This window comes from Mustela putorius, unplaced genomic scaffold (assembly GCF_011764305.1).
Source record: "Mustela putorius furo isolate JIRA1106 unplaced genomic scaffold, ASM1176430v1.1 tig00000196_pilon_pilon_pilon, whole genome shotgun sequence".
NCBI lineage: Eukaryota > Metazoa > Chordata > Mammalia > Carnivora > Mustelidae > Mustela > Mustela putorius.
The window spans coordinates 4965157-4993108 of NW_025421310.1; the positions used below are offsets into that span (position 1 = coordinate 4965157).

The 27952-nt window shown below is 57.5% G+C and overlaps 3 protein-coding genes across 3 annotated transcripts; all 3 read left to right on the plus strand.

Moving 5' to 3' along the window:
* Positions 1–625: 625 nt before the first annotated feature.
* CUNH19orf85 (chromosome unknown C19orf85 homolog) lies at positions 626–5911 on the plus strand. The gene is made up of 2 exons (XM_045077461.1): positions 626–851; positions 5004–5911. Exons 1-2 carry the CDS (start codon positions 679–681, stop codon positions 5458–5460), a joined length of 630 nt encoding a protein of 209 aa, XP_044933396.1. The 5' UTR covers positions 626–678; the 3' UTR covers positions 5461–5911.
* A 924-nt stretch (positions 5912–6835) lies between these two features.
* On the plus strand, positions 6836–13361 carry ISOC2 (isochorismatase domain containing 2). The gene is made up of 6 exons (XM_004777009.3): positions 6836–6926; positions 10436–10573; positions 10808–11017; positions 11196–11266; positions 11408–11525; positions 12958–13361. The coding sequence occupies exons 2-6, from the start codon at positions 10439–10441 to the stop codon at positions 13036–13038; spliced, it is 615 nt and encodes a 204-aa protein (XP_004777066.1). The 5' UTR covers positions 6836–6926; positions 10436–10438; the 3' UTR covers positions 13039–13361.
* Positions 13362–13448: 87 nt separating this feature from the next.
* Positions 13449–27654, plus strand: SHISA7 (shisa family member 7). The gene is made up of 5 exons (XM_004777006.3): positions 13449–13705; positions 20355–21046; positions 22528–22682; positions 24880–25029; positions 26907–27654. Exons 2-5 carry the CDS (start codon positions 20367–20369, stop codon positions 27548–27550), a joined length of 1629 nt encoding a protein of 542 aa, XP_004777063.1. The 5' UTR covers positions 13449–13705; positions 20355–20366; the 3' UTR covers positions 27551–27654.
* Positions 27655–27952: the final 298 nt, after the last annotated feature.

Below are 27952 nucleotides of genomic sequence, written 5' to 3' on the forward strand. Positions count from 1 at the left end.
AGAGCCCGGGAAGGCACGGGGTGGGGTGGGGGGTTGTACAGCTGCAGGTGGGTGGGCAGATGTCCGTGGTCTGGCGCAGCTGGAGGCTCCCAACACCCTCCCAGGGAGCCATGCCCCCTCCCTCCCAGCCTGCACCCAAGCCTCCTGCCGCCCCCTCCCCTCAATTCCCATTAAGGGTCCTCAACACTAATCGATGCGGTTGACTCAGCCCATGGCCTCGCTTCCTAATGAGGCCTTTGTGCCTGTAATTGGCTATCTCCAGGCGCTTTTCTCTGCCCCCCACCATGCTGCCCTGTCCCATATCCCAGGTCCAACTATGTGCTAATTGGGTCTCTGGGGAGGGGCACGCATAAAGCCCCCCCCCTTCCCTTCCTGTATCAGCCCCCACCCACCCGCGAGTTCCTCGAAGCTCAGCATCCAGCCTCCAGGAGGTAGGGATGGGGCTTAGGAAGGAGGACCGGTCCTAAGTCCTAATTCCCTCGGCCTGAGCCTCCTCCAACCAGAGCCCTGCCTCCCCTCCAGAGTTGGCCTGCCCCTCCCAAAGGGCCCCTCTCCTCCCCTGTCTGCTTCGCTCCCCAGCCCTGCGCTCCCAGCCCTGGCTGCTCCTCTCTCCTCTGAGTTAGGAGCTCCTTTCTGAGCAGCCAGAATATTGTGGAGAAGCTACGCTGTCGCCTGGCCATGCACCCCGGGGTGCCTGCAGTCCCTGCAGTCTCTGAACCCAGCCCCCGGGAACTGTGTGCCTTCGTGAGCGGGGCCACTACCCACATGCTGCGCACCCTGCACCCCCGGCGGACCCGGCCCCCCAAAAGGAGGCCCAACCACAGGAGGTTTCTGCACAACCAGATCTGCAGGTGAGGGGGGGTGGAAGAGGGGAGGTGGGCTGGGGGGGGCAGACCTCTCAGAGTGGGGGAGATGGGGCCCATATAGAACAGAGAGAAGGGGACCTCGGGAGACAATCAACACTCAAGATGCATCTATTGAGCACTAACTGTATCCCGGGCCCGCAAGATCCATCGTGCAAGGCAGACAGAAGCCCCTGCCTTCATAGAGCCTGGGCTCCAGCAGGAAGGCAGCTGGTCAGGGACAGTGGATAAAGTAAGTGATACATGGATGGACCTCAAGAACATGATGCCGAGTGAAAGAAGCCCAACACGGAAGGCCATGTATCGCCTGATGCCATTCATGTGAAACGTCCAGAACAGGCAGGGCCGGAGAGTCAGGGAGTGGTGCTGGGGGAGGGCCTTGGGGCTGCTTTCTAGGGTGACAAAAGGTTCTGGAACAAATTAGAGGTGGTAGTTGCACATTGTAAAGGTACAAAATGCCACTGAATTGCACACTTTAAAGTGGCCCGTTTTAAGTTCTGTGAATTTTACCTCCATTTTTAAAAATTATATGGCATGCTATGAAGTGGTAAGGGCTATGGATGGCATGCTGGGGGAGGACTGACCTTTTAGGTAAAGTGGGTAAGGCTCTGTGAAGAAGGTGACAACTGAGCCAAGACCTGAGTGAAGCCAGGGAACAAGATTGTGGATGCCTGAGGGAAGAGCATTCCAAGCAAGAGACAGCCCCGTGCAAAGGCCCTGAGGCAGGAACATCCCTGGAATGTCTGAGAGCAAGTGTGGCTGGAGCAGAGTCCAAGGGGGAGGGAAACAGAAAGAAGGAGATCCCCATTTAGCACTATACCATTCAGCCTCTGGGCCTTTGCACATCTGTACCCTTTGTGGGGCAATATCCTTCCCTCCCTCTGGGAACGTAGAAGGGGACCTGAACTCCTTCAGGTCTGTGCTCACGCTTGTCCCTCTCACACTCCACCCAGCCCCATCCCACCTTGCCCTGTGCTCTCCCCTCCCACTGTGACAGTAACCTGCTTAAGAGCACCTGCTGTGGGCCAGGTCTATGATACTAAGGGTTTGACATACAATATGTTCCTTAACAGATATGTTATGACATACAAGAACATACAATATGTTCCTTAACACATATGTATGACATACATATGACATACAATGTGTTCCAGTGGATCTGCTCAGTAGGTTGACTTTGTCCCTACATTACAGACAGGAGGCTCAGAGAGATTCGACAACTTATCCAAACTACATAGTTGAAGAATGGATTCAACCCAGGCACTCTGAGTCCAGAGCCCGTGCTCTGTACCACTTTGCTGTCCTGCCTGGACTTGGGATGATGATGATGATGATCACATGACAATGACGATCATCACATGACAATAACAATGATGTGATTATGGTGATGACGATGATGGTGGTGGTGATGGTGGTGATGGTGATGATGATGACGGCAATGATGATGGCGGTGATGATGGTGATGGTGATAATAGTGATGGTGATGATGGAGGTGATGTTGGTGATAGGGATGATGGTGATGGTGATGGTGGTGATGACGCTGGTGATGATGGTAAAGGTGGTGACGATGGTGCTGGTAATGGTGATGGTGGTGGTGATGGTGATGGTGATGGTGATGATGGCAGTGATGGTAATGATGGTGATGATGGTGATGGTGATGATGGTGATAATGGTGGTGCTTGTTCTAAGCACTTTAGTATAAACTTATCACACTCACTCACAATGAACATTAATCCCCCATAATAACCCTAGGAGGTAGATGCTATTATAATCCTCATTTTTCAGATGAGGAAACTGAGGCACAGAGAGGTAAAGTGACTTGCCCAAGGACCTGCTTTTTTCAAAGCAGGCTTTTCTCCCCACCAGCCTAGGACCTTGCTCCGAGAGGCATTGGAATCCAATCTGAGTAAATAGGAGCCTGGTCCCACCTAACTCCTGCCTCCTCCGCACTACAAGCTGCCTTCCTCCAGGATGCCCAGCCCTGGCTACGCCCAGAATGGTCCCGGCCACCACCCTACACACCCATTATTGAAGAGGAAAACATGTGTCTCTTCAAAGAGGGTCCAGCGCTAGGTCCCAGGGCCTTCTCACTGCTCTTCAGCCCCTCATCAACCACTCCAGGACCTTCCCCATCTCCAACCCCATCTGGGTTCCCTGCCCACCTCCAGTCCGGACCCTGGGTTGATGCCAGCCTCTCACCTCCCAGGTTCCCCATCTACTCTTCCCCATCAGCCTCCCCGCTCCCAACTTATCCCCTGTAGCATCCCAGACATTCCCAGCCCCATGTCTGGCTCTGACACATGCTTCCTGGAGACCCAGGCCACCCACAAGCTGTCTCATGGGCAGCCCGGGGAAGCTCTACAGCATATCCCCCTGGGCACCCAGCCTCAACCCGAGAAAATCCAGGTCAGAGGCAAACTATCCTCGGCACCTTCCCACCCACGTCCTCCTCCTCCCTCCAGATCCCCTCAGGTCCTGCTCCCTCAAGGGCCCCCTCCCACCCATGCATGTGGATTTTTGACTTTTTATTGTGAAGAACTTCCAACCTTCCAACTTCCAACTTCCAACAGAAAAGTCAAGACAGCGGTCTAACACAGCAGTTCTCAAAAAGTGGTCCCCAGACCTGCAGCATCAGTCCCTCAGCACGGCGTGGGCGTGTGCCAGAGACACAGATCCGTGGACGCGACCCCAGGCCTGCAGAACCCAAACCTCGGGGGCCCAAGGGCCTGTGTTGCCAAAGCCCTCCATTGTGCACTCAAGTTTGAGAACTGCTGATCTAAAGATCACTCACGTACCATCAATCAGACTTCACTGCCCATAACATCCTAGCCTATTCCCTTCCTCTATATTCTTAAAATAGCTCAAGCAAATCACAAATGTCATGACTCTTCAGCCCTAAATGTCACTTATACCAAGTCTGTTCAAGTCAACTCCTCCTCTCTCTCTTCCCACCCCCATCCTGTGCCATTTAACCTGACCTCCCATTTCTGAACATTTTCCCTGGGGACTCAGAGAAAAGCTTCTCCCTGGCATCAAAGAGAGTTCTGGAGTGGCAGCTCACACTTTTTCCTTGGGGTAAAATAGACGTAACATAAAATTCACCATTTTGAATGTCTTAGAGTGTACAGTTCATTAGTGTTTTGTATATTCATAATGTTTTGCAAGCAATTACCTCTATTGGGTTCCAGAACATTTTCATCCCCCGCAAGGAGATCCCATACCCATTGTTAGTCGTTCCCATTCCCCCTCCCCCAGGACCGACAGCCACCAGTCCACTTCCTGTCTCCAGTGACTAGTCTGTTCTGGACATTTCACGTCAACAGAAGCATACAAGGTCAGCTACCTGTTTAAATAAAACCTCTTCTGGAAGTTTAGCAACTACAAGAAATGCACACAGTACCAGCATAGAGCTTGACGAATTTCCCCAAAGGGAACCCACTAGTGTAAACAACACTCGGATCCAGGAACAGGGCCCTTCGTGCCGCCAGAGGTGCTCATGGGGTCTCCTTCCCATAAACTGGCATTGTGATTTCTCATGTTCTAAAGTACTGAGGGTTCAACCTCCAGCATATGAATTTCAGGGAGACATAACTGAGCCCATCACAGTTTGTGAGTTCCGTCCACACAGTTCTTGACAGGAAGGAACGCTAAGGGGAGGCCAGTGAAGTGGCTATTGTGGTCATCCAGATGGGAAAGTTCACCAAGTTCACCAAGGATTGGTGGAGATGCGGAGGTGGGCAGATTCAAGAGCTCTGTAGGGAGCAGAATCCACAGGGCGTCACTGTTACACATGCCCCCCAGCCCACAGCATGCCTTGTGTGGAAGACACTTTTTAAGGCACCCTTTCCTTCAGATGTTTTTTACTTTTATGTGTTGGGATGTGGCCATAATAAGTCTAAATGTAAAAAATGTGCATTGTCCTGAACCAGAGGTGCCGCCTTGTGCAGTACACAACCCCCACAGCTGTTCAGAGCTTCCCTGTGAACAGGGTTAGAAAAACTGAATCGTCAGACTCAAGAAAGTGAAACCAGGTAGCCTAGAGTAGAAAGATGGAGAGGAGGAAAAGGGAAAAACTGGTCCTGGGATGGCATACAGGGGCGGGGGGATGCTTCATGGCTAGTAATGCTTGTCTCCCTGCAGGCAGTTTGCCAAGATTGAAGCTGCCACCCAGGAGCTGGCCCTGTCTATCCTGTCCCAGGAGGCACCTCCACAGAGACCTCCGCCCCGAAGACCACCCCCACCGCCTCCGTCCCCCTTCCTGGGGGTGGCCTGTGCTGTGGCTCCCACCGAGGCACCCTATGCCAGCCCCAGCCTGAGCCTCGCGGCCTTGGACGCCTCCACCCTCGACCTCTTTGATGATATTGCACTCACCCCAGAGTGTCCCTCAGTGCCATCTGAGTTGTCCTGCTGCACTGGGGGCCAACCAGACCTGAGGCAGCCTTCACATTTCTATAATCCCCCACCCCCTCCCTCAAATGCCCTGGAGGGTGTGGACGGGCCCTGGGCTTCTGAGGGGGATTGGGTGGGCAGGTGGGAGGTGCCCTGTGCCTGCCATTCTCAGGGAATCCCTGAGGGTTGGGGGACCTACTCCCCATAATGTTCAACCACGACCCAACCCAGGCCCATCGCCCCCAGACAAATCAGAGGCCACCCTTACAATAGCTCAACAGCTGCCCCCAAGAGCCCCTGCCCTGTCCACTCCCCTCCTGGCAACTCCTAGGAGCATGAGCCATCCCCAGACTCCTCCCACCTCAGACCACATCTTCGGCTCACCCAGGTCCCCCAACTCTGCCTCTGCCAGGGTGCCCCCTTACACTCTCCCTCCCCCACCTTCTCCCTCTTTCTTCCCAGCCCCATCTCCGCAGTGTCTGCTGCTCCAGCCTCCTCACCTTGGCTCATTTCTGCCTAATGTCTGGTCTTGCCTCATTTATTCCCAAATATATACCGAACACCCACCATGTGTCAGGCCCCATCTAGGTGCTGAGGATTCAGCAGTGAGTAAACAGACAAGATGTCTGCATCTAAGGGCGTGAGGCACGGGCACCGGTAGGGGGGAACTGACAATGAGGACATTTGTACATTTTCTTAATGCAAGATAAATTTCCGATTTCAGATTGGAATTAGTGCTGTGAAGAAAATAAAAGAGAAACTTGACTGAGTGGCTGATTGACATCAGGGGGTCAGGGAAAGCCTTGAATGACAAGGAGGGGTTTAAGCAAAGGTCTGGGGCTGCAGGCTGAGGAAACAGCATGTGCAAAGGCCCTGAGGTGGCTGGAGCAGTGTGAGCAGGGCAAGTGGTAAGAGATGAGGTCAGAGAAGTTCACAAAGGCAAACAAGAATTGGGAATAGTTTGGATTTTATTCCAAAGCTAATGGGGAAATTCTCTCCCCAACTCTTCCTTAAGCCCCATTTCCAAGCACAGAGTCTAAATATTACAGACACGACGCAAAACAAATAGCCAAACACCACCCTAGGAGGCAGGTGCCGTACGGATGGAAAAACAGACTGAGCAGGGTTGGGAGGGCTTAAGTCCACTTTCCTGGAAAGTGCTCGGGTCTCTTGGTAAATTCCTGTCTCTAGCCACCCACAAGAGCCAGCGTTCGAACCCCAGGCCTGCCTCTGCCCAGGGTACGCTCCTCGCTCCCTGTTCCTCGGCCTCCCAGGTCTTGTAGGGACAATGCGGGTGGCCGCTACCCACCTATCCAGTTGGAGTTCGCTCTCTCTGCACCCAACGGCGCTGTTCCGCCCCGGGCCCGCCACTCACGGCCTTTGCGGCTTCCCATTGGTCGGAGGCGCTGCCTTCCCGCCCCCTCCCTCAGGCGGGCCAGTCACGCTCTCAACGTTGCCAGCGTGCCCTGCACCGCCCCTCCACGGAGGGCGAAACAGCCTCGCCAGTAGATTGGCCGGCGCAGGGGCGGAACCGAGCTTGTCGAGCACCGACTGGGTGGCTCGGCCTGGATGGGCGGGCGCGGGGGCGGGCCACGTGTGGCGACCTACGAAACGGTAACACAGCCGTGGAACCGGTCGAGAGGGGCTGAGCGGCGTTAGTCCGGGCTCGGAGAGGTGAGTCTCCCCCGGGCTTCTCCAGCAGAGGGCCGGGCCACCCTGGGGCCCGGCACCTTCCGGGTAAGGCCCCTGGCCCCGAGCGCTGCAGAGGGACCGATCTTCCCGCCGTGCAGATGGGGAAACTGAGGCTTTGCCAGGCCTCCCCTTGGGAGGCCGAACTGGCTAGCCAGGGACTCGGGCCCTCCACGGGTCGTGCCCGCCCTGTCTGCATCCCTGGCCGAGGTTTGCATCATCGCCGTGGGGTGGGTGGCTTTGACCCCTGTTTGCAGGCTCAGACAGAGCGTGAAACTTGCGAAGGGTCACACAGCCAGAAGTCCCTGCTGCAGGGCTGCCCACCCCCCAGGCCACGTGGGGATCTAAGCGGCACCCCTTACCTGCTGCTGCCCCTCCTCCTCTAGCCTTGGACTCCCTCCACCCAGAGCTCAGTTCTGTACTTTCTCACCACTACCCCAGGGCACCCCCAGATCCGTCTCCAGCCCAGACCTCCCCATATGCCCACGCACACTCACAGATTACCCGCTCTGAATTTTCCATCTTCTTCCCCAAACCAGTTCCCCTCTCCAGGTCCCCAGTTAGTACCTGGGACCTGCCACCCATGAGCCAGAAACCCGAAGATCTTCCTCCTTCCCCCTTACCCCACAGCCATTTGCACCTGACCCTGAATCCCTCTGTTCTCTCCTTGACCTAGAGCCCAGGCCTCACCCTTGCCCACCTGGACTGCAGCCTTGGTTTTTCCTTCCTGGCCTCCCGCTCCAGTCCAGCCCCACAGAGGCCAGTGAGGCCTCCCCCGTTTTATCTGATATTTTGAAAACTTTTTTATGGAGGTATACTGCATATGCAGGAAAACCACACAAATTACAAATACCTAGCAAACACTCTGGTGTAAACAGCATTTGAACCCAGCCAGAAGTAGAACATCCCCCACATCCCAGAAGCCCCCCCACCTTGAACTCCCTTCTTCACTGCCATCCAAGGATAACCATTCATTCATAACTTTACCACCACAGACTGGTTTTGCTGGGTTTTCACCTTACCTGAAGATTATATTGTATTTTAGATGTTACAGAGCAGATTGTCCAAAATCCAAAAGGAACAGAACAGTGCAAATAAAATCTTCACACCCAGTGGACACCTGCTCCCTGGCCTGAAGTATGTGGTCAGTGTAGAGAGGAGGGCTCCACTGGCTTTTCTCCCTGGATTGGGGCACAGATGTCCCGTGCTGCTTCATTGCACTGCTAACCTCTCTTGGACACTTTTCCACTCTGTTACTTAAAGAGCATCCTTGGCATTCTTCCTGGCTGCGGAGGATTCCGTAGTGTGCATGGGCCCTGACAGGCGGGCAGGACCCCAGCCGCAGATGTTTACATTGATTTCTCTTCCTTCGCTCAGGGGAAGAGTCCCATGATGTGTAACCTAGGTCTGGTGGTGAATAACCTGGTGTCATCTCCCATGGGTGTCTGTGGAGCCAACACTCAGGAGCAAGTTTTCTGGGTCGCAGGGTTCAGATAACTCCAGTTTTGAGAAATGTGGCCCCACGTGCTTCCCTCAGGGTTGTCGCAGTACACACCCCTCCAAGCGTGCTGGGGAGATCCTTCTTGCTCCAGAGAAAACCCTGATCTGACCTTGACCCTCCTGCCTCCTGAAGACTCAAGGGAGTGGAAGTGAGACTGAGCGCCACAGTGGGAGGGAACCACGGGGAAAAGTCCTGGCGGGGCAACACGACCTGGCCGAGGCTGTAGGGGTTCTCAGCACCTTGCAGGACCAGGGGGTCACCTTTTAGTCCTGAGGACAGAAGCAGCCACGCGGGAGGGTGCGGGCTGAGACCGGGGAGCGGCAGAATGCACTTTGTGTTTTCCGAGTGTTTTCTCTCCCTGTCTCTGGCCGCTTCCTTGGCGAGAATTCTGCACTCCGCCAAGATAGATCAGGTTCCCTAGAAATCCCAGCACTGATCACGGTTGTAATTAGGTGGTTAGCTCATTCACTGTGATACTGTTTTTGTGGGAGATGCCGTGCTGTTTTGTTCTTCGAGAAAATTCACATAGCATAAAACTCCCTGTTGTAAGCATCCATGGGTTTTTATGTTTTAGATAGTTGCCTGTAGAAAACATTTTCTGTGGTAGATGTGTTTGAGAGAACACCCATATACGCCTGTGTGTGCTCACCACCCCGCCTTCACACCTCCCCGGTGTTAACCCTTTGTCCTTCCACTGGGCCAGCGGGGTCTCCTGTGTCCCAGATAAATTAAGGAGAGCAAACAAGTGAGAACGCAGAGGGGATGAGAGCTGTGCGCAGAAGCCTGGCCAGGGCCCCCTAGTTTTGCAGCAACTTGGGGACCCAAAGACTCAAGCTTCCTGGGGACATGGCTGGCACATGCTGAGACTTGCGGTGGCAGGGCCCCAGGTGCTAGAGAGGAGCCACTCTGACTGGGAGACTTGCTGTCCTCTACTCGTGCAAAACCTCAGGCAAATCAGGGACCCCTCTGGGTCTCTGTGGACCACCCCCCCCCAGAAGGGCTGCTGGGCAGACGGCTCCACCAGCCCTGCCCCTTCCTTCTCTCTCTCTCTCTCTCTGAAGTTCATGTAATGAAATTTACCATTTCCACCATTTTTAAGCGCAGCAGGAAGTGGCCGTTACAAACACTGATGACGCTGTGTAACTGTGGCCAGCACCTAGTTCCAGAATGTGTTCATCACTCCAGACGGAAACTGAACACCTTAGGGGGTCAGTCCTGGTCGCTCCCCGCCCCCAGCCCCTGGCAGCCACCAGTGTGCTTCCTGCCTCTGGGCTTGATCTCTGTGGACAGTTCATATACACGGGCTTGCACAGCGTGGGGCCTTCAGGAACTGGCCCCTCTCCCCGAGCACAGCGATTCTGAGGTTCATGCATGATGTCCCACAGGGCACCATTCCATTCCTTTCTATGGGAGGATAACATTCCTCTGAGAGGGGACCCCCGCCTTCCTGTCTAGGACCTGTAGGGGTTGTGCAGCCTGGGCATTGCACATTGGGGTAAACCGAGCTTCAGAGGCTGAGTGGGAGGAGTCCAACCTGACGGAACTCGGGCACCAGGCTCTTTTGTCCTCAGGAATCAAATCAGCTCGGTGTTAGCTGCTATGGGCCCTTGGATGGGTCCTTCAGGCTTCAGTTTCTCCCCTGAGTGCCGGGTGAGGATTGCAGTTGGAGCCTGCAATGTGGCAGGAGAAAGAGTGACCTTGAGGAAGGAGAAGGCTTCCCAGGGCCCTGGGATAGTGAGGCTGGAAGCACCAGGGCAGTCAAGGTCAGAGAACGTTTTTCGGAATGTGATCTCCCGGCTGAGTAGGACACACTAAGAAAGAAATGGATTCCGGGCACCGGGAACCGCAGATACAGTGGCCTGCGGGTAGGAGGACGATGGTTTCCAAAGCCCTGTGTGGGACCCTCAAGAGTCTATGTACGTGGACGCTGGGTGTGCAGAGAAGCCCCTGGCCCATCTGACCCTGCCGCCTCAGCTCCTCTGCCCATCCCTAGGACATGGCAGCTGTGGGGCCCAACCTGGGCCGAGTCCTCCCCGGATCATCCATCCTATTCCTGTGCGACATGCAGGAGAAGTTCCGTCATGTTGCATACTTCCCCCAGATTGTCTCTGTGGCTGCCCGCATGCTCAAGGTACAGCCCCTTCTCCCTCAGACCCGGAGTCCAGGCCCCCAGGGCCTCCTCCCTCAGGCTAGGAGTCCAGGCCCCCTGCCTCTCCTCTCTCAGATCGAGGAGTCCAGGCCCATAGCCTCCTCCTCCCTTAGACCCAGGAGTCCAGACCCCCAACCCCCTCCTCCCTCAGATCCAGAGTCTGACCCTACAGACCCCTCCCTCAGGCTCAGGCCTTTGTCCCTTTTTCTGGCACAGGTGGCCAGGCTCCTGGAGGTGCCTGCTGTACTGACAGAGCAGTATCCAACAGGCCTGGGCCCCACGGTGCCTGAGCTGGGGGCTGGAGGCCTGCGGCCAATGGCCAAAACTTGCTTCAGCATGGTCCCCGCAGTGCAGCAGGAGCTGGACAACCGGCCCCAGCTGCGTTCTGTGCTCCTCTGTGGCATCGAGGCACACGCCTGCATCCTGGTGAGACCCCTCCTCCCACTAACTGTATCTTCCCTGGCCCAGAACCCTCCATCCTGGCAGGACCCCATCCCTACAAGACCTGGGACCTTCATCCATACTCAGGACCCCTCTCTGCCTGCTGCTCCCATCCTGCCCTGATCGGACCCTCCCTAATCCCTGTTCTTGCCTGTGCCCCCAGAACACAGCCTTGGACCTCCTAGACCGCGGGCTGCAGGTCCACGTGGTGGTGGACGCCTGCTCCTCTCGCAAGTGAGCGGATCCTGCTGGGGGTGGCACACATGGGGTACAGATGGGGTGCCCAGGAAGAACCGGGGAGTGGGGTCCCTCCTTAGTGTGCCAGGGATCCAGGTGGCCCGGCCAGGGTACCAACAGCTCTCCTGCCCCTCCCAGCCAGGTGGACAGGCTGGTGGCACTGGCCCGGATGCGGCAGAGTGGGGCCTTCCTCTCCACCAGCGAAGGGCTGATTCTGCAGCTCGTGGGTGACGCTGCCCACCCCCGGTTTAAGGAGGTACTGGCCCTGCACCCCGACCTCCCGCGCCTCCCTTTCCAGCACCCACCACCTATCAGTTGACAGAATACATCTGGGAACACAGCAGGCGGCCGCCTCCAGGCGAGCAAAGTTCTACGTTCCTTGAGGGAAGCTGTCCGGGGGGCCAGGAGGACAGGAGAGCAAGAAAGCAAGCGAGGGGACTGGGAGGGCTAGGGTGCAAAAGAAGGGGGCTGCACGGGGTGGAGTGGGAGGCCTCCCGGGAAGAGAGGTACAGGAGGCAGACAGGCACAAAGAGTCTGGCAGAGGCGCTGCCGATGGGAGCCCTGTGACCCTCTTTGTCCATTCCTCCAGCCCCCGCAGCCGCCACCGCTGTCCCTGAGGGTGGCAGGAGGCGCCCAGTCCCCCAAGGTCTGCCCTTTCCCTCCTCCTAGTTCAGTTCTGTTGAGCATTTTCAAGCACCTACTATGGGCCAGCCTCTGTGGGAGGTCCTGGGGTGACAGCCAAAGCCCGTCTGTCGTCAGTTACACATTGTGGCCAGAAGCTAGAAGGACATGTTCATAATGTGTGAGGAATAAGATGGGGGTTGGCTGCAGGGAGGTCCTTCCCTGGGGTGGCCTTGAAGCAGAGACCTGAAGTCGGACAAGCAGCCAGTCATCCAAAGTGTGTTCCTGGCAGAAGGAACAGCTAGGGCAGAGGCCTGGAGGTGGGGCTGAACTTGGCCTTATTCAGAGAACCGAGCAGGACATGGTGAGCATGGGAGGAGGGGAGGCAGAGAAGAGCCTGAGCCCCCTCTTCTCACAGATTTGAGGGTTTTGCCCAAGAGAGCGGGCCATGGTCAGATCTGCAGTCTGGTTCTGGGTGGCCCATGGATGTGGAGCGGGGGCAGGAAGGAGGGAGACCAGAGTGGGGGCAGTGGGGGTGCATTTGGGCTGACTTTTCTGGAGGCAAGCACCATGGGGCCTGCTGGTGGGTGCGGTGTGGGGCTTTGGGGGAAGGCAGCCCTAGAGAGGGGGCTGAGCATCTGTGCCCCTGTGGTCGACAGATTGGGGGAAGACCATTGCCAGTTTGAGAGGTCAGGTGGGGACCCACCTCTAAGAGGCGGTTGGATCAATGAGTCCGGAGTTGAGGGGCAAGGCATGGTCTGGATTTAGAGGTTGAGAGGGATGGGAGAGGTGAGATTACTTAAGCAGGATCTGGTATAGACAAGAAGCTCCAGGACAGGGCCTTGGTGCAAGCCAGCAAAGCAGACCAAGATGGCGGGTGATCAGGCACTCACCCAGGCAGCCATGGTGGAGGGGCGCCCAAGGAGAAGTTTCGAGAAGAGGGAGTGGTTGGCTTGGCCAGTTGCTGCCAAGGGGGCAAGGCATATGAAATGGAGATCTGCCACTCCACATCAGTCACAGAGATGGGAACTCTTGACGCCTCCTGAGCCCTCCTCTTACCCCTACAGATCCAGAAGATCATCAAGGAGCCTGCCCAGGATAGTGGGCTGCTAGGCGTCTTCCAAGGCCCCAACCCCCTCTTCCGCTGAACTCCTCACCCCAAGACCACCCTTCTGTCAACGGGACCTCAGTGGAATCGCTTCGCCCCCATCCTTGGCTCCCAAGAGTGGTGCAGTCCACCGGGAGTACCAGCCCCTCGGGAGGGGAGGTGAAGCACCACCTTGCCATTGGTCCAAAGCGCCCGGAAATGCAAATAAGACTCCTGGAAGCTGGGTTGCAGTTGGCTGAGCTGAGCTGGGGGCGGGGCTAGGCCACGGGCCACTTCACGGGGTGGGGAGGGGCGGGGGAGGGAGTGTCACAGGCTGTGGAACCCGGACTTGCAGAATAAACACTGATGTGGCTGTGGACCGAACCATTCGTGGACTTGGGGGGTGTCCCGGGGGCGAGTAGGGGCCGCGGGTGGGGGGAAGAGGGGTCCCAGCAGGTGGGGAGGGGGAGGTGCCTCTTCGCTCCCAGCCGGTGCCAGGCGAAGGCAGGCTGGCCGCGGCTGCATCTGCACGGGAGCCGGCGCGCATCTGCACAGACGGGAGCCGCCGGCCGGGTCGCACACCCCACACGCCGCCGGCCGCCCCCCACCAGCGCGCGCACACGCCCAGCCGCTTGGCTCGCAGACACGCGCTCGCTCTGCCTCCCCGGCCGGCCCCCATCGCCACCGCCACCCCCGACGCCCCAAGGGTCCCGAATCTGGAAAGTGAGGTGAGCGCGACCGCACCCCGGTGCGGAGGGGGAAACTGAGGCACTGGGGACAAGGGGACGGGAGGAAGAAGAGACCGGCATGCGGATGGATGGATGGATGGATGAATGGCCGGGAAGGACAGACGGCTTCACCTGAGTGCTTCCTGCTCCCCTAAGACGCAAGAGCCTGGGATCCACATGGGGGCTCTCAGAATTCTGCAGCCCGCACGGAGACCAGGGGCCCCGGGCTCTACGGAGCCCCCAGGCAAGACCCCTCAGCCCCTTGAGGTTTGCAGTCCTTGCTCCCCACTCCTCCAACCTTGGAGACCTGAAAAGGCAACCTCTGAATCCCCCATAGACCAAGGCGTCAGAACTCCCAACTAGCCCGCCCCCCACTGGGGAATCTGAGTCCCCCCACCCACCCCCGCCAATTCTGGGATCCCAGACCCCTCCCAGAAGTCCGGGTCCCCGGAACCCGGCGTCAAGAGCACCCAGCACCCCCTCTCCCCAGGAACCTAGGAGTCCCTTCCTCCCCCCTCCTCCAGGAGCCCCCGGGACAAGCATTGGCGCCCCGGCCCCCGCCTTCCGGATCCAGGTGTCCCCCCTCCTCACCCCCCAGCCTGATGCTTCGCGTCTCGGAGGCCGCGCTCGCGTCGCCATGGCAACGGGAGTCTATTTTGCGCTGGGAACACACAGCTCCCGCTGCAGCGCCCCCCCACCCCGCCCCTCCAACCCCGGCCTGAGTGAGAGTAGGGGGACCAGGGAGGAAGACTGAGGTCCGGGGTGGGGGGCACAGAGATACTCAGAGGGTCAGAGATCTGTAGATAGCAAACCTGGGAAAGAGACATACAGAGACAGAGACAGAGAGGCAAAGAGATAGGGCTGTGGGGGTTGGGCGTGGGGGGAGACACAGAGACAGGATCTAAAGAGACAGAGACAGACTGGGCAAAGGGAAGAAGGGACACAGAAAACTGAGACTCAGAGAATGGGACAGCGCGTGGGGGCTGGGGAGGTGGACAGAGACTCAGGGATGCAGAGAAGCGATGAGATATGTAGAGGCACAGGCTTGGAAGACTGTGACCCAGGGCAGATCCCTAGAGATGCGAGGGGCCTGCTGGCGGGTGGGAGGCGGGGTCGGGGAGGAGGGGTGGGCAGGAAGATGCAGAGACACCCAGAGTCAGAGAGGCACAGAACACAGGAAGACCTGGGGATGGGGCGCAGGGACCAAGGCTGGGTGAGCCTCTGGATGCATCTGGTGGAGGTTCCTCATCCCTGAGTCCCTGCTGCCTGGGTGCCCAATACTGGGATCCCTGCTGTACATCTGGACCCCTCCCCTTCTCCCTCTGTTCTGCTGCAGCGGCTGGTGAACCCACATCCTCTCCTCCTCTGGCCTGCTTTCCACATCCCTACCTCAAACCGACCCCTCGACCCCAGATATGCCTCGGATCCCCTCCCTTTGCACGCCACCCAGACCCTGCATGTGTCCAGACCCTCTCTCTATCTCTCAATGCCCACTGCATACCCTCAGCCCCCCTCTACCGCCACTTGCAAACCCCTCCAGCCCCCAGTTTCCTGAGGCCAGGTCTTCTCTCTCTGGGTCTTACTCTTCTGTGGGTTTCTGTCCTCCCCCATTCTCTCTCTCCTCTCTCTTTCTCATTCTCTCTTGGCTTCTCAATCTCTGCCACTTCCCAGGTGTCTGTGCCCCTCCTGTGAGTATCTGTCTCTCCCCAGCCTGCTTGCCTTCTGGGTCTCTGATCCCTGTCTCTGTCCCCCTCTCCCTGGGTCTCTCTCCTCCTTTATCTGCCTCTCCCCCCACCAACCTCCCAAGACTCTCTCCCTGTCCCTGTCCCTACCCCCCATCCTCTCCATCTCTCATTCTCTGCAGCCACACATCTCAGGAGGGAGGCTGGTCACCTGGTCCCACCCAGCCCCAGCCCCCATCCCCAGCTGGCAGGATGTGGAGTGTGGGGCACAGGACTATGCAGGCACTGTGAGGTCTCCTGGAGCCCAGGGACCGAGCAGGGCCTGCTCTGGAAATCCTTCTCGAGTCCACTCCCCTGACCTCTGTCCACCTCTCAGGTCCTAGGCTAGCGCCGGGGTCCATAGTCCTGGCCCTTGGCTGCTGGGGATGCATGCTGCAGGAAGGAAGGACATTGGGGTGAAGGGCCCCCTTCCTCTCCAGCTATGGGGGAGGAGAGTGCCTGTAGGGGGGGTGCGGGAAGGCTGTGTCTGTGTGTGGGGGGGTGTCACATGCATGCTTCCGGACCCCACCGCTGGGTGAGGGTGTGCTGGCCCCTGTGTGCACCGGCAAAGCTGCCTGGTGGTGGGCTGGCATGTGTCCGGTTGTGTGTCCGCGTAGAGGTGACTTGGGCAGGTCCCTTGATGTATTCCGGAGTTGTGTGTGGTCCCCATGTGTCGCAGTGTCTGAGATTGTCTGGGTCTTGTGTACTGTGGGTGGAAATGCCCAGAAGTGCACAGCCGTGTGTCCACGTGGAGCAGTGTGCATGTGTTGGGAGGAGGCTACAGGTGCGCCCACCAGGATGACATTGGGTGTCCTTGTGTGTTGTGTCTACACACCATGCGGGTGTCCTCTGTTGTTGTGTGTATACAATGCTGTGTATGTCTATGTGTTGTTTTATGTGAGGCAAGGTAAGAATGGGTCCCCCTGTATCCTTGTGTCCAGACAGGTCACTGTGTCCCCCGGTGTGTGTCCTCCTCCCTCCAGGAGGTATAAGGCAGGGACAGGAGGCCACGACTCCCCCCACTGTAGATGTGCTGTGTGTACTGTGTCTGGGTGCATCACTGGGTCTGAGGGGATGGATGCCACAGTCCCCATTCCCCAGAGTTGTCAGTGGTGTGGAGTTGTGTCTTCCTGGGCATGTACATGCACGTGCAGTTGGAGGGGACAATGGGACTCTGTTAGCAGGGGGAAGAACTGTGTCCATGGAGCTCAGTTGGAGGCTTGGCACAGAATGGGGACTGAGTGGGCAAACTGCTAGCCCATACAGCGCCTTTATGCCAATGACACAAAGGTACCCCCTGGCCCAACATAGCTCTCCTGTGTCTGTGGTTTGGCAGGCAGATGGCAACCTTGTGTGAATTCTAAAGGGTGCCCCTTCCCCCAGATGGATGCAGTCCCACCAGTACGCCTTAAGGATGAGAGCCTGGCTGGATTCCAGTCTCTCAACCAGACCTCTTTGCACAGTGCCCAAACTGCCCAACTTCAGTGAATGAAGAAATCCACATCACTGCATGCATGTGGATTCACTGATGAAAGGTGTGTGTCTGTATGCATGTCAACCCACGTTTCTCTGCATGAGATAAAGGTTCTACAGGTAGCAGTGCCCTGAGACCCGAGTTTAGAGCCCAGCTCCAATGCTTGGGTGCTATAGGCCTTGGGCAAATGATGGTACCTCTTGGAACCTCAGTATTTCATCTGAAGTGTGTGTGTATGAGAGAGAGAGCAGTCCCACCTCTCACACTTCCTTTCAATATTCAGCCATGCAGTAAATGTTTACGGAACACCTCCTGGGTCCGGCACAAGTGCTGGGTACTGTGGGCACTACGGGGAACCAGCAGATGAAACAGTCCACCGTTGCGGGGCTGATGATCTAGTGGGAGAGACAGACAATAAGTCCCAACACATATAACTTGGGAAGTAGAGATGCGAGCTATGACAAGACAGAAAGCAGGCATGGGGACCAGAGCGGCTGGAAGTCCTGCTTTATTTATTTTTTTTAATTTTCAGCTTGCATTTCTTTTTTTTTTTTTTTAAGATTTTATTTATTTATTTATTTGACAGAGAGAGATACAGCGAGAGAGGGTACACAAGCAGGCGGGGTGGGAGAGGGAGAAGCAGGCTTTCCTCAAAGTGGAGAGCACAATGAGGGGCTTGATGCGGGGCTCGATCCCAGGACTCTCGGATCACGACCTGAGCCGAAGGCAGACGCTTAAGGACTGAGCCACCCAGGCGCCCCTGCTTTAGACAGGACAGGGAAGGCTCAGTGAGATGACCTGTAAGGGACACCTGAAGGAAAGAGGGGGGCATAGACTGGTATGTGCAGCAAAGGGAGGGCCCAGGCGAAAGGAGCCGCAGGTGCAGTCAAGAGGAAGGGACTCCCTTGGGCTTGGGAAAGGCATGAAGGGACAGGAAAGGGAGAAGGCTTCCCATGTTATCGCAGGCATGGCAGGAAGGCAGTGGGCGGTTTCAGCAGGGGAGGGCTTGATGTCATCTGACCTATGTTGGTGTTTTTTTGTTTGTTTCCTAAAATTGTGGTAAAATACACCTAACTTAAAATGTACCATTTAAGCTATTTTTAAACTGTTTTAAGGGTACAGTTCAATGATACTTAGGACATTCATCAGCACTGTCTCACACAGAATATCTTCATCCCCCCAAAGCAGTCCCTCCACACTCTTCCCAACCCCCAGCCCCAGGCAGCCACTAATCATCCGCTGTCTGGCTTTATGGCTTTTCCTGCTGTGGACATTTGAGATACACGGGATCACACATTATGTGACCTCTTGTGTCTGGCTTCCTTCCCCTGATGTTTAGAGGCTCACCCACGAGGCAGTGTACCAGTGCTCCTTTAAGGCTGAGTAACGTTTCGTTCTCTGGACAGACCACATTGGCTTATCTGTTCCTCCCTTGAAGGCCATCTGGGTGGCCTTTGGCGATATTAGGAACCGTGTTGCTATGAATGTTCGTGTGGAAGTTTTTGTGTGAACGCACATTTCCAGTTCTTAGGAGTGGAACTGCCGGGTCATGTGATAACTGTTTGACTTTTGAGGAACCACCAGACGGCTGTCCACAGTGTGGGCTAAGCCGCATCTAAGATGCCTATGAAACACCTGGAGTGAGGGGTTCTAGCCCAGAGTGCAGCGGAGGGGCCGAGCCGGAGCTAAAGGGAGAGTTGAGGCCCCAAGCGGGAGGGGAGCCAGCTACGGCGTGGGGAGTCTCAGCTCCCAAAACCCTCTCTCCACGCCAGCGCCTGCGACTTGTGGGAGTAATGGTGTGGTCCCCAGACACAGAGGCGCTCAATGGAAAGGAGCACGTGACAGTACTACCCCGTCATGCTTACTGGATTAGTCCTACCCGCCCTCCCATCCACTTGCGCCGCTTTCCTGTAGCCGTGACTTCTTCAGGATTTCTTAATACTCTTCACCACAGTGTCCCCCGCACCCCACACGGGCTTCTGTCTGTGCACTGGTCCTCTCCCGCCGCTGGGCCCTGAGCCCCATAGAGGCGGGGACCCCGTGGGTCAGTCACCGCGGTCTCCTCGGGGCTCAGTCCCCTCGGGGCTCAGTCCGCGCGGCGGGCGTCCTCTGTGCGGGGGCGGGTGGGGGCAGACCCGCTCCGCCTCCCTGTTCCGTCCTGCGTCCTGCTCTCCGCCCGCAGCCACCGCGGCAAACACCGGCGCGCCCGCCTGCACAGTCCGCCTGGCAATAGGCCCGGCTGCTCCGGGCTCCCTCCACAGGTTAACCCTGCTCATCCTCATAACCGCCCTCTGAGAACCATCCTTACCCCCATTTTACACATGGGGAAACTGAGGCACGGGAATTTGGGGTAAGAGCCTTGCAGTGTCAGGCAGCTGGCACACGGTGGCGTTCTGCCACCCTGCCTCTCCCGCTGTGGCTCTGAGACGCTTCGGGCCTGCAACTGGGAGAACGTCTGTGTGTGCGTGTGTCGGTGTGCGCATGTGTACGTGTGTCTCTACGTGAGCCTCTGTGTGCCTGTCTCTGTGTGAGAGAGAGACATAGAGACAGGGCAGATGAGGGAGGAAGGAAGAGGCAGAGAGACAGATGCTTGAGACCCCTGGATTACCCAACCTAAATGGAAGAGAAATCAGCCTTTGGGGCGGCTGAGGACCGCCCGGGTCTAAGCCAGTCACTCTCAGTCGGGCTCAGTTATGGCCCCAGGGGGACATTTGGCAATGTCCGGAGGCATCTTTCGCTGTCCGCATGTGAAGAATGCGAATTCTCCTGGCACCTAGTGGCCGCACCCCCTGGGTCCACGGGCCTGGTCAATAAACTCAGATTCTCAACTCCAATCTCTCTCTCTCTCTCTCCTTACCCACCCCTCCCTCTCTCCTTCCCCATTTCCCCTGCTCCTCCCATCTGGCCCACTGCACCTCTGTCTGCATTCCCACCCCCACCCGCACCGACCCACCCCACCGCCCTCACCGCTCCTCCTCCCCCAATCTCCCACGGCCGCCGCTCTCTCCGCCCCCTCCGCCCTCGCCCTCTCTCCTTCACTCCCCTGCATGCTTGCCTCTCCCCTCATCACATCTTGCTTCTGGTGTTCGTCCGTCTTTATTTCCGCTCACCCCTCTGCTATCTTTGACGACCTCCCCAATCTCTGCTCCTGCCCTCATCGCTCACTGTGATCCTTTCCCCGTCTGCGCGTTACCACTTCCATCCTCCCTGGCCGCGTCTGGGCATATCTCCGTACCCCCCACCGATGCCCTCCACCGCCCTGTGGGGCTGCTCACCTTGGGCCCGTGCATCGCCCGCTCCGTCCATCCATCCTTTCGCTCTCCTAATGCTTGTCTTCCTCCATCCTTCCACCTTCGGCCCGCCTGCCTCACCCTGTCCGGCCACCCATTTCCCACATCTTGCACCTCCGGCCGTCTCTCTCGCGCGCCGGCTCCCGCCTTGCTTCGTCCCCCAGCCTGGCGGCCCCATGCCGTCCCTCCTGCTCCTCGGGACCCTCCTGCTCCTGGCCTCGACCGCCCGCCAGGCCGGGGCGCGCCCGTCCAACGCCACAAGCGCCGAGCCACCGGGCCCGCTGCCCGCCCTGCTGGCGCACCTGCGGCGCCTGACCGGGGCGCTGACCGGCGGCGGGGGCACTGCGGGCCCGGGCGCCAACGGCACCAGGCCCAGCCCCGCGAGCGGGACAGGCGCGGCGGCGCGGGCGCCCCCTCCCGCGGAGCTCTGCCATGGATATTACGACGTCATGGGCCAGTACGACGCCACCTTCAACTGCAGCACGGGCTCCTACCGCTTCTGCTGCGGCACCTGCCACTACCGCTTCTGCTGCGAGCATCGCCACATGCGCCTGGCGCAGGCCTCCTGCTCCAACTACGACACGCCGCGCTGGGCCACCACGCCGCCGCCGCTGGCCGGGGGCGTCGGGGGTGCTGGGGGTGCGGGAGGGGGGCCCGGTCCCGGCCAGGCCGGGTGGCTGGAAGGAGGCCGGGCGGGAGGCGCAGCGGGGCGCGGGGGCGAGGGCCCCGGGGGCAGCACGGCCTACGTGGTGTGCGGGGTCATCAGCTTCGCCCTGGCTGTGGGCGTCGGCGCCAAAGTGGCCTTCAGCAAGGCGTCCCGTGCGCCCAGGGCGCATCGGGAGATCAACGTGCCCAGGTATGTGAGCGCTGAGGTCTCATGGGGTCTGGGGGCGGGGCCTGGGCGGTGAGAGGTGGAGCCACCTGGCGGGGGCGTGGCTACAGGGGTGCGGGCCTATTCAGAGACCAAGGAGGCCACCGGGAGCCTGGGAGCCGCCACCGGAGCCTAGGGAGATGGGCGGGCACTAAGAATAGATGCGACAGAACGCACCTGGCTGCTGAGTGACAGGTGAGGCTCAGGCCTTCATTCATCCAACAGATTATTTTTTGAGGACTTTCTGTGGGTCAGGAGCTGGGGATACAGCAGTGATCAAGACAAGGTCCCCACTCTGCTGGGTGAACGCGACTTCCAACCCCGGGTCTGCTGTCTGCGAGCTGTGCGACCCTGGGCCTGTCCCTCCGTTTGCTTGTACAATAGACCTAAGAACTGTTCCCATCCATTCAGGCTGTAGCGAGGATTAACTGAATTGATTCATGTCGAGTCCTGGCACATGGCAAGCCCTGAGTAACTGTTGGCTGCCATTATCATTAAACGTTAGTGGCGGACAGAGTAAGCAAGCAACCACATATGCAATATAATTTTAGGTGTTGATAACCGTTGTGAAGAAAAGAAAGCCGCATGACAGGTAGAGAGTGGGCCCGAGGGTGTTGCTTTATGCGAAGTGGTCAGGAAAGGCCCTGGAGCAGAGGCATGAAGGGAAGGAGCAACTCCTCCAGGGATCTGTGGGAAAGGCCTTCCCTGTGGACGGAACAGGGCGTGCCAGGGCCTGGTGGGAGTACTTGCAGGACAGGGAAGGGGCCCTTGAAGCCACAGAGCAGAGGGCACGGAGCAGGCTTATTCTGAGAGTGATGGGGGAGCTTCTCGGGGGCACTGAGTTCCGCGACGTGAAGCCGTCTGGTCATTGCAAGAGTCTCCGGGCTGCGTGTGTGCGGCCGGACTGCAGGGGACAAGGGTGGGCGCGGGAGACCAGTCAGGACACTAGCAATGAGCCGGGTGAGAGCAGGTACCGGGAGCAGCACCGGCGGTGAGAAGTGGTCCGCTGGGGATTTATTTTAGAGGCCGAATTTGCAGGATTGCTGAGGGGCATGAAAGAAAGAACACGGGAGTCCGGGATGATTGTATTGTTTTCGGTCGTATAACTGTACGACTGGGACGCACTTTACCGCCATGGGATGACTGTAAAGGAACAGGAGTGAGGTCTCAGGCTCAGGGGAGCAGGGGGCCGGGGGTGGGGGCAGGGTGTGGGAAGCACCTCAGAGGGGTTGGGTCCAAATGAATTGAGGCAGGGGCTGCTTCAAGCAAGAAACAAGGTCGGAGGAGCATTTGGGGCGTGCGGCGCTCAAACTGACATTAGCGACGGGTGCGGCTACCGGCGAGGAGCCCGGCCCGACTGACTCCCGCAGAGGGCAGAACGGAGAGAGATGAGAACCCTGGGCGCTCTCTCTGCCTGCTCCACCCCCGTCCCCAGGCCGCTGCTAACCGTCGCTCTGCCCCTCTAGGGCTCTGGTGGACATTTTGAGGCATCAGGCGGGGCCCGGGACCCGACCGGACCGGGCACGAAGCAGCTCCTTGACCCCAGGGGTCGGAGGCCCCGACAGCATTCCCCCAAGGACGCCCAAGAACCTCTACAACACCGTGAAGCCCTCCAATCTCGGTGAGTGGAACCTGGGAGTCCGGGCTGCCGCAGCTGCCTCTGGCCGCGCCCACCAGTGCTGTAGCCCCGCCTTCCACGGCTTCTCCCGCGGCCCAGGCCCCGCCTCCAGCACTGTAGCCCCACCCTCCCCGATAGCCCCGCCTCCCGCGGCCCAGGCCCGCCCCCAGTCCCATCCACCGGCTTCTGCCATCTCAGAACCATCATGAGTGGGTGTCATGGACGCCGCAGAGATTTAAATTTCGACATTCCCAGCCCCTGCTCTTGAGAAAGTCCGTGTCTGAGCTCCCAACAGCCAAAGTCACAAAGTTCCTAACAATTGAATTAGAATGTGTTCTGAACCAGACAACCTGGGTTTGAATCCTAACTCAGCCACTGCTGACCTGGGGCAAACCATTTCACCTGTCTGGGCCTCAGCGTCCTCACCCATAAAACCAGGAGCACGACAGCATTCACCTCGCAGGGTTATTGTGAACGTCAAAGGAACTATTGACCTAAGGCTGAGAGCAATGCCTCCCACAGAAAAAGCGCCATATAGATATGAGCAGCTGTTCGTGTTACTCTTATATTTTATGATGAGCTCATCAGTGGAGAAGTCCAGGGAGCTGTAGCGGGTTAGAGGAGGAGGAAGACTTCCCACAGGCAATGCTGTTTGAGTAGTGGCCTGGAGGGTGAGGGGGTTATTTGGGTCAATGGAGCTCTGGGCCGCTGCAGCAGAGTTTGCTGGGTCAGGAAGAGGGTGTTGGGAAGGACCTGAGCACCAGGCTGGGCTGAAGAGCTCTGCCTTTGTCCTGATGGCAGTGGGAAGCCACCATGGAGCTTAGAGCAGTGAGTGGAAGAATGATTTTTCTGGAATCCATGTAAAAGGGAAGAGATGAGAGGAAGAGGCTGGATGGTACTCCAGGCTGTACAGGACAAGGCTTGAACTGGGGTCAGAAATGGAGGGGAAGAGGTGGGTTTGAATAGTAGTAAAAAGGAGAAGACATTTGAGGTGGATCTGGAGGTATGAGTAGGAGTTCTTCAGGCAAAGAAGGAGAGGAAGGAATTCAAGGCAGAGAAAATATCAACAGCATGTGCAAAGACCCGGTGACAGGACTGAGCTAGGCTCCTTCAGGCAAGGCATCAGCTGAGACAAATCTAAGCCAAGTAATTCCTGGCTTCAATTTATTTATTTCACAGAGAGAGAGAGAGAGAGAGAGAGCACAAGCAGGGGGAGAGGCAGAGGAGGAGGGAGAAGCAGGTTCCTGCAGAGCAGGGAAAGCCTGATATGGGACTCAATCCCAGGACTCAATCCCAGGAATCATGACCTGAGCTGAAGGCAGCGGCTTAACCCACTGAGCCACCCAGGTGCCCCTCCTGGCTTCAGTTTTGTCCTGTGGGTGAGAGACAGACATGGAAAGAGTTTGTAACAGCAGCTGTGGGTGTTGGGAGTACAACCCTGGGGGGCTGATCTTGAAGATGGGTTGGCTAGATGGCCGGAAGGCTGATTTGATGATCCAGGAGGGAAAGGCAAGTCAGAGCAGAGATTCAGGAGGTGGGAGGGAATCAGAGCCAGGGACTGAGTGGACATGAGTGGAAATCCTTCCACAAGACCAGGACAGCAGTGCCAGTGGGGGGCAGGTGACAGCAGTGACACCACTTCCCTTCTTGGTCCCCACAGATAATCTACACCACAATTACCTGCACCTCAACGTCAACAGCCCCAAGCACCATGCCGCCACGATGGGTACGGACAGGGGCTGGGCTGTGGGGAGGACAAGGCTCCTTTCCTCCCCTGCCTTAAATTGAGCCTGAGCTGGGGGCCCACAGCAGAGCAGGCGTGAGACCCTGTGAGCCTTGACCTCCCAGTCTAGCCAGGTAACCAAGCTAGCCTTGGTTTCCCAGTTGGGACACCAGAAGTGGTCATGTCTCTCCCACCTGGGTTGGTGGGATGATGCACGGAGTGGACTGCCGCTCCTGCCTGGGGCCAGGCCCATAGCACGTGCTGAGCAGGTGCTGGTTGCCTCTCTTCCTGTGCCCTGACCTGCTTCCCCAGCTATGAGCCTGTCTCCTGCGGCGGGGCAATGAGTACAGGGCTGGCTGCTGGGGTTCTGAGGGGCTGGAATCCCTGGTTTCCACTCCCTAAGGGGCTGGGGGCTGGAACTAAGGGGTCTGAGGGAGGAGGGGCTGGACTGACCCTGGCCACGCCCCTCTGCCCCAGACTGGCGCGCCGCTCCGCCACCCAGCCCCTCCTTGCACTACTCCACACTCTCCTGCTCACGGTCCTTCCACAACCTCTCGCATCTGCCCCCGTCCTACGAGGCCGCTGTGAAATCCGAACTCAACCGCTACTCCTCCCTCAAGAGACTGGGTGAGTGCCAGGAAGGGGAAGGGCACAGGCAATGGGGCAGGGTGAAGAGCCAGGGCCTGGGTTCAGAATGGTGGAGAGTGGCCCAAATGACGCTGAAGGTGTTTTTTTTAAATGCAGATTCATGCCCTCCTAAGAGCTACTGTATTCATCAGGACCTGTACTTAACAATTAACAGAAACACAACTTAAGACAAAAAAAAAAAAAAAAAAAAAAAACTACATTAGCTGGATAATGGAAAGTCTCTATGAGCTTTAGGTATGCCTAGATCCAGGAATTCAAAAGCTGTCTCCAGGATTCTATTTCTCTCAGCTATACTAAATGATGGGCTGGCTTCATTTTCAGACAGATTCTTCCTTAGCGGTGGCAAAGACTGACGTGAGGAATTTCAGGGTGTCATTCTGCCAGCAGAAAAGCATTCTTCCCAATGATTCCAGCAAAAATCCCAGGTCTGGAGTGTACTGGCCCAACCTGGGTCACATGCTTGTCCCTGAACCAATCACTGTGACTCCAGACATTTTTGGTCAATGGGAGTAGCCTTCAAACATTTTAAACTGAGAGCCCCATTAAGAAATACTTTTTATGCTATGACCCATGAGACACATATATCTATGCATATTTTTTAGTTACAGGAAAAATTTGAAATTTGTTATTATGAACTTTTTCAAATATACCCAGCATTAGAGGAAATTGTAAAATGAATCCCCATGTTCCCATCACTCACCTTAAAATGAGCAAAATTTCGTTAATCTATACTCCCTCTACCCCAGTTTTTGGTGGATTCTTTCTTTTTATTTTTTTACTTTTATTTTTTTTAAAGATTTTTTTATTTAGAGAGAGAGAGAAAGAAAGAGAGGGAGAGTGGGGAGGAGCAGAGGGAGAGGGAGAGAGAATCTTAAGCTGAATCCAAGCTCAGTGTGGAGTCCACGCGGGCAGGGCTCAGTCCCACAGCCCTAGATCAGGATCTGAGTGGAAACCAACAGAGGGACGCCCAACCCTCTGTGCCACTCCTGCAGCCCTTTGCTGAATTATTTTAAAACAAACCGTAGGTACTGTCACTGCATCCATTAATATGTCAGTAACACAAACATACCTGAAATAAAAAATTTATGAATGGGTACTCACCCTTTTTCCCCTATTATGTAGATGATTTTTTTTTTTAAGATTTTATCTATTTCTTTGACAGAGAGAGTGAGTGAGATCACAAGCAGAGGGAGCAGCAGAGGGAGAGGGAGAACATGGAGCCCCATGCGGGGCTCTATCCCACGACGCTGGGATCATGACCTGAGCCGAAGGCAGACGCTTAACCGAATGAGCCCCCCAGGCGCCCCTGAATACCTTCTTTTTTATATAATTTTAAAAATCTTTTTCCCCACCACTCTCCTTAATTTTTTAATTGATTTTTTTAAAGTGGTATCTGTGCCCCATATAGGGCTCAAACTCAGGACCAGGAGATGAAGACTGGGAGGCTTTACCAACCGAGTCAGCCAGGCGCCCCTGTGTGGATGCATTCTGATAATTTTTAAATTCTATTTCATTTTCAAAATACCAGTCACCATCCACAAAACTGACTTCATAACCCACGAAGAGGTGACATCTCCAAGTTTTTGGGAGATGGGGTGAGAAACGAAGTCCCTCCATTTACCGGCCCACCATCCTGTGCGGGGCCTAGGAATCTGCATTCTGGTCACACAGGCAGCCTGATTGCTCTGACTAATTACAATGTGGGACTCACCCACCTGTGCCCAGGCTAATATTGACCAGGGCGCTCCCGTGATGCCCAGGGCCCTCGTGGGGGTGGGACATACCGAAGCCAGGGGACAGGGGAGCTTCTGGGCTGGCTGAAGACTCACCCCTCTGGCTTCTCCCCCCTCCCCCAGCCGAGAAGGATCTGGACGAGGCCTACCTGAAGCGCCGGCCCCTGACAGAGATGCCCCGCGGGACGCTGCCCCTGCACGCGCTGCGGCGGCCCGGCACTGGGGGCGGCTACCGCATGGACGCCTGGGGCGGCCCGGAGGAGCTGGGCCTGGCGCCTGCGCCCAACCCGCGCCGGGTCATGTCCCAGGAGCACCTGCTGGGCGACGGAGGCCGCTCGCGCTACGAATTCACCCTGCCGCGCGCGCGCCTGGTCTCGCAGGAGCATCTGCTCCTGTCGTCGCCGGAGGCCCTGCGCCAGAGCCGGGAGCACCTGCTGTCGCCGCCGCGAAGCCCAGCGCTGCCCCCAGAGCCCGGCGCCCGTGCCGGCCTGGCCGCATCCCACTCCAACCTGCTGCTGGGCCCCGGAGGGCCGCCCACGCCGCTGCACGGGCTGCCCCCACCGCCCGGCCTGCACGCGCACCACCACCACGGCTTGCACGGCTCCCCGCAGCCCGCCTGGATGTCGGACGCCGGCGGGGGAGGGGGCACGCTGGCGCGCAGGCCGCCCTTCCAGCGCCAGGGCACGCTGGAGCAGCTGCAGTTCATCCCGGGCCACCACCTGCCGCAGCACCTGCGCACCGCCAGCAAGAACGAGGTGACAGTCTGAGGCCAGGCCCCGGGGCTGGCGGGCTGCGGCGGGCTGCGGCCTCGCAGGCCCCCACCCCAGCCGGGATCCCCCAACACACTGGAGGGGCCTGGGACCCGGGAGCAGCCCGTGCGCGGGACGGGGTGGGGGTGGGGGGCTGCCTCCGAGGACGCTGCTTTGGATGAACTCGTCACCGGAGATGAAACCTCCTTCTGGGATGTCATGGTAGATCCCTCCTCCTATGTCACTGTTTGAGGCAAGGCCTCTTTCCCATGACGTTATCACAGAGGAAGAGCCCTGCCCGTGAGGTCATCACTAGTGAAAATGTCTGTGTTCTGTGATGTCATCACAGGGACAACACCTTCTTCCCATGAATCCATCACAGAGGAACAGGCCCACCCCTGAGGTCATCGCTAAAGGCCA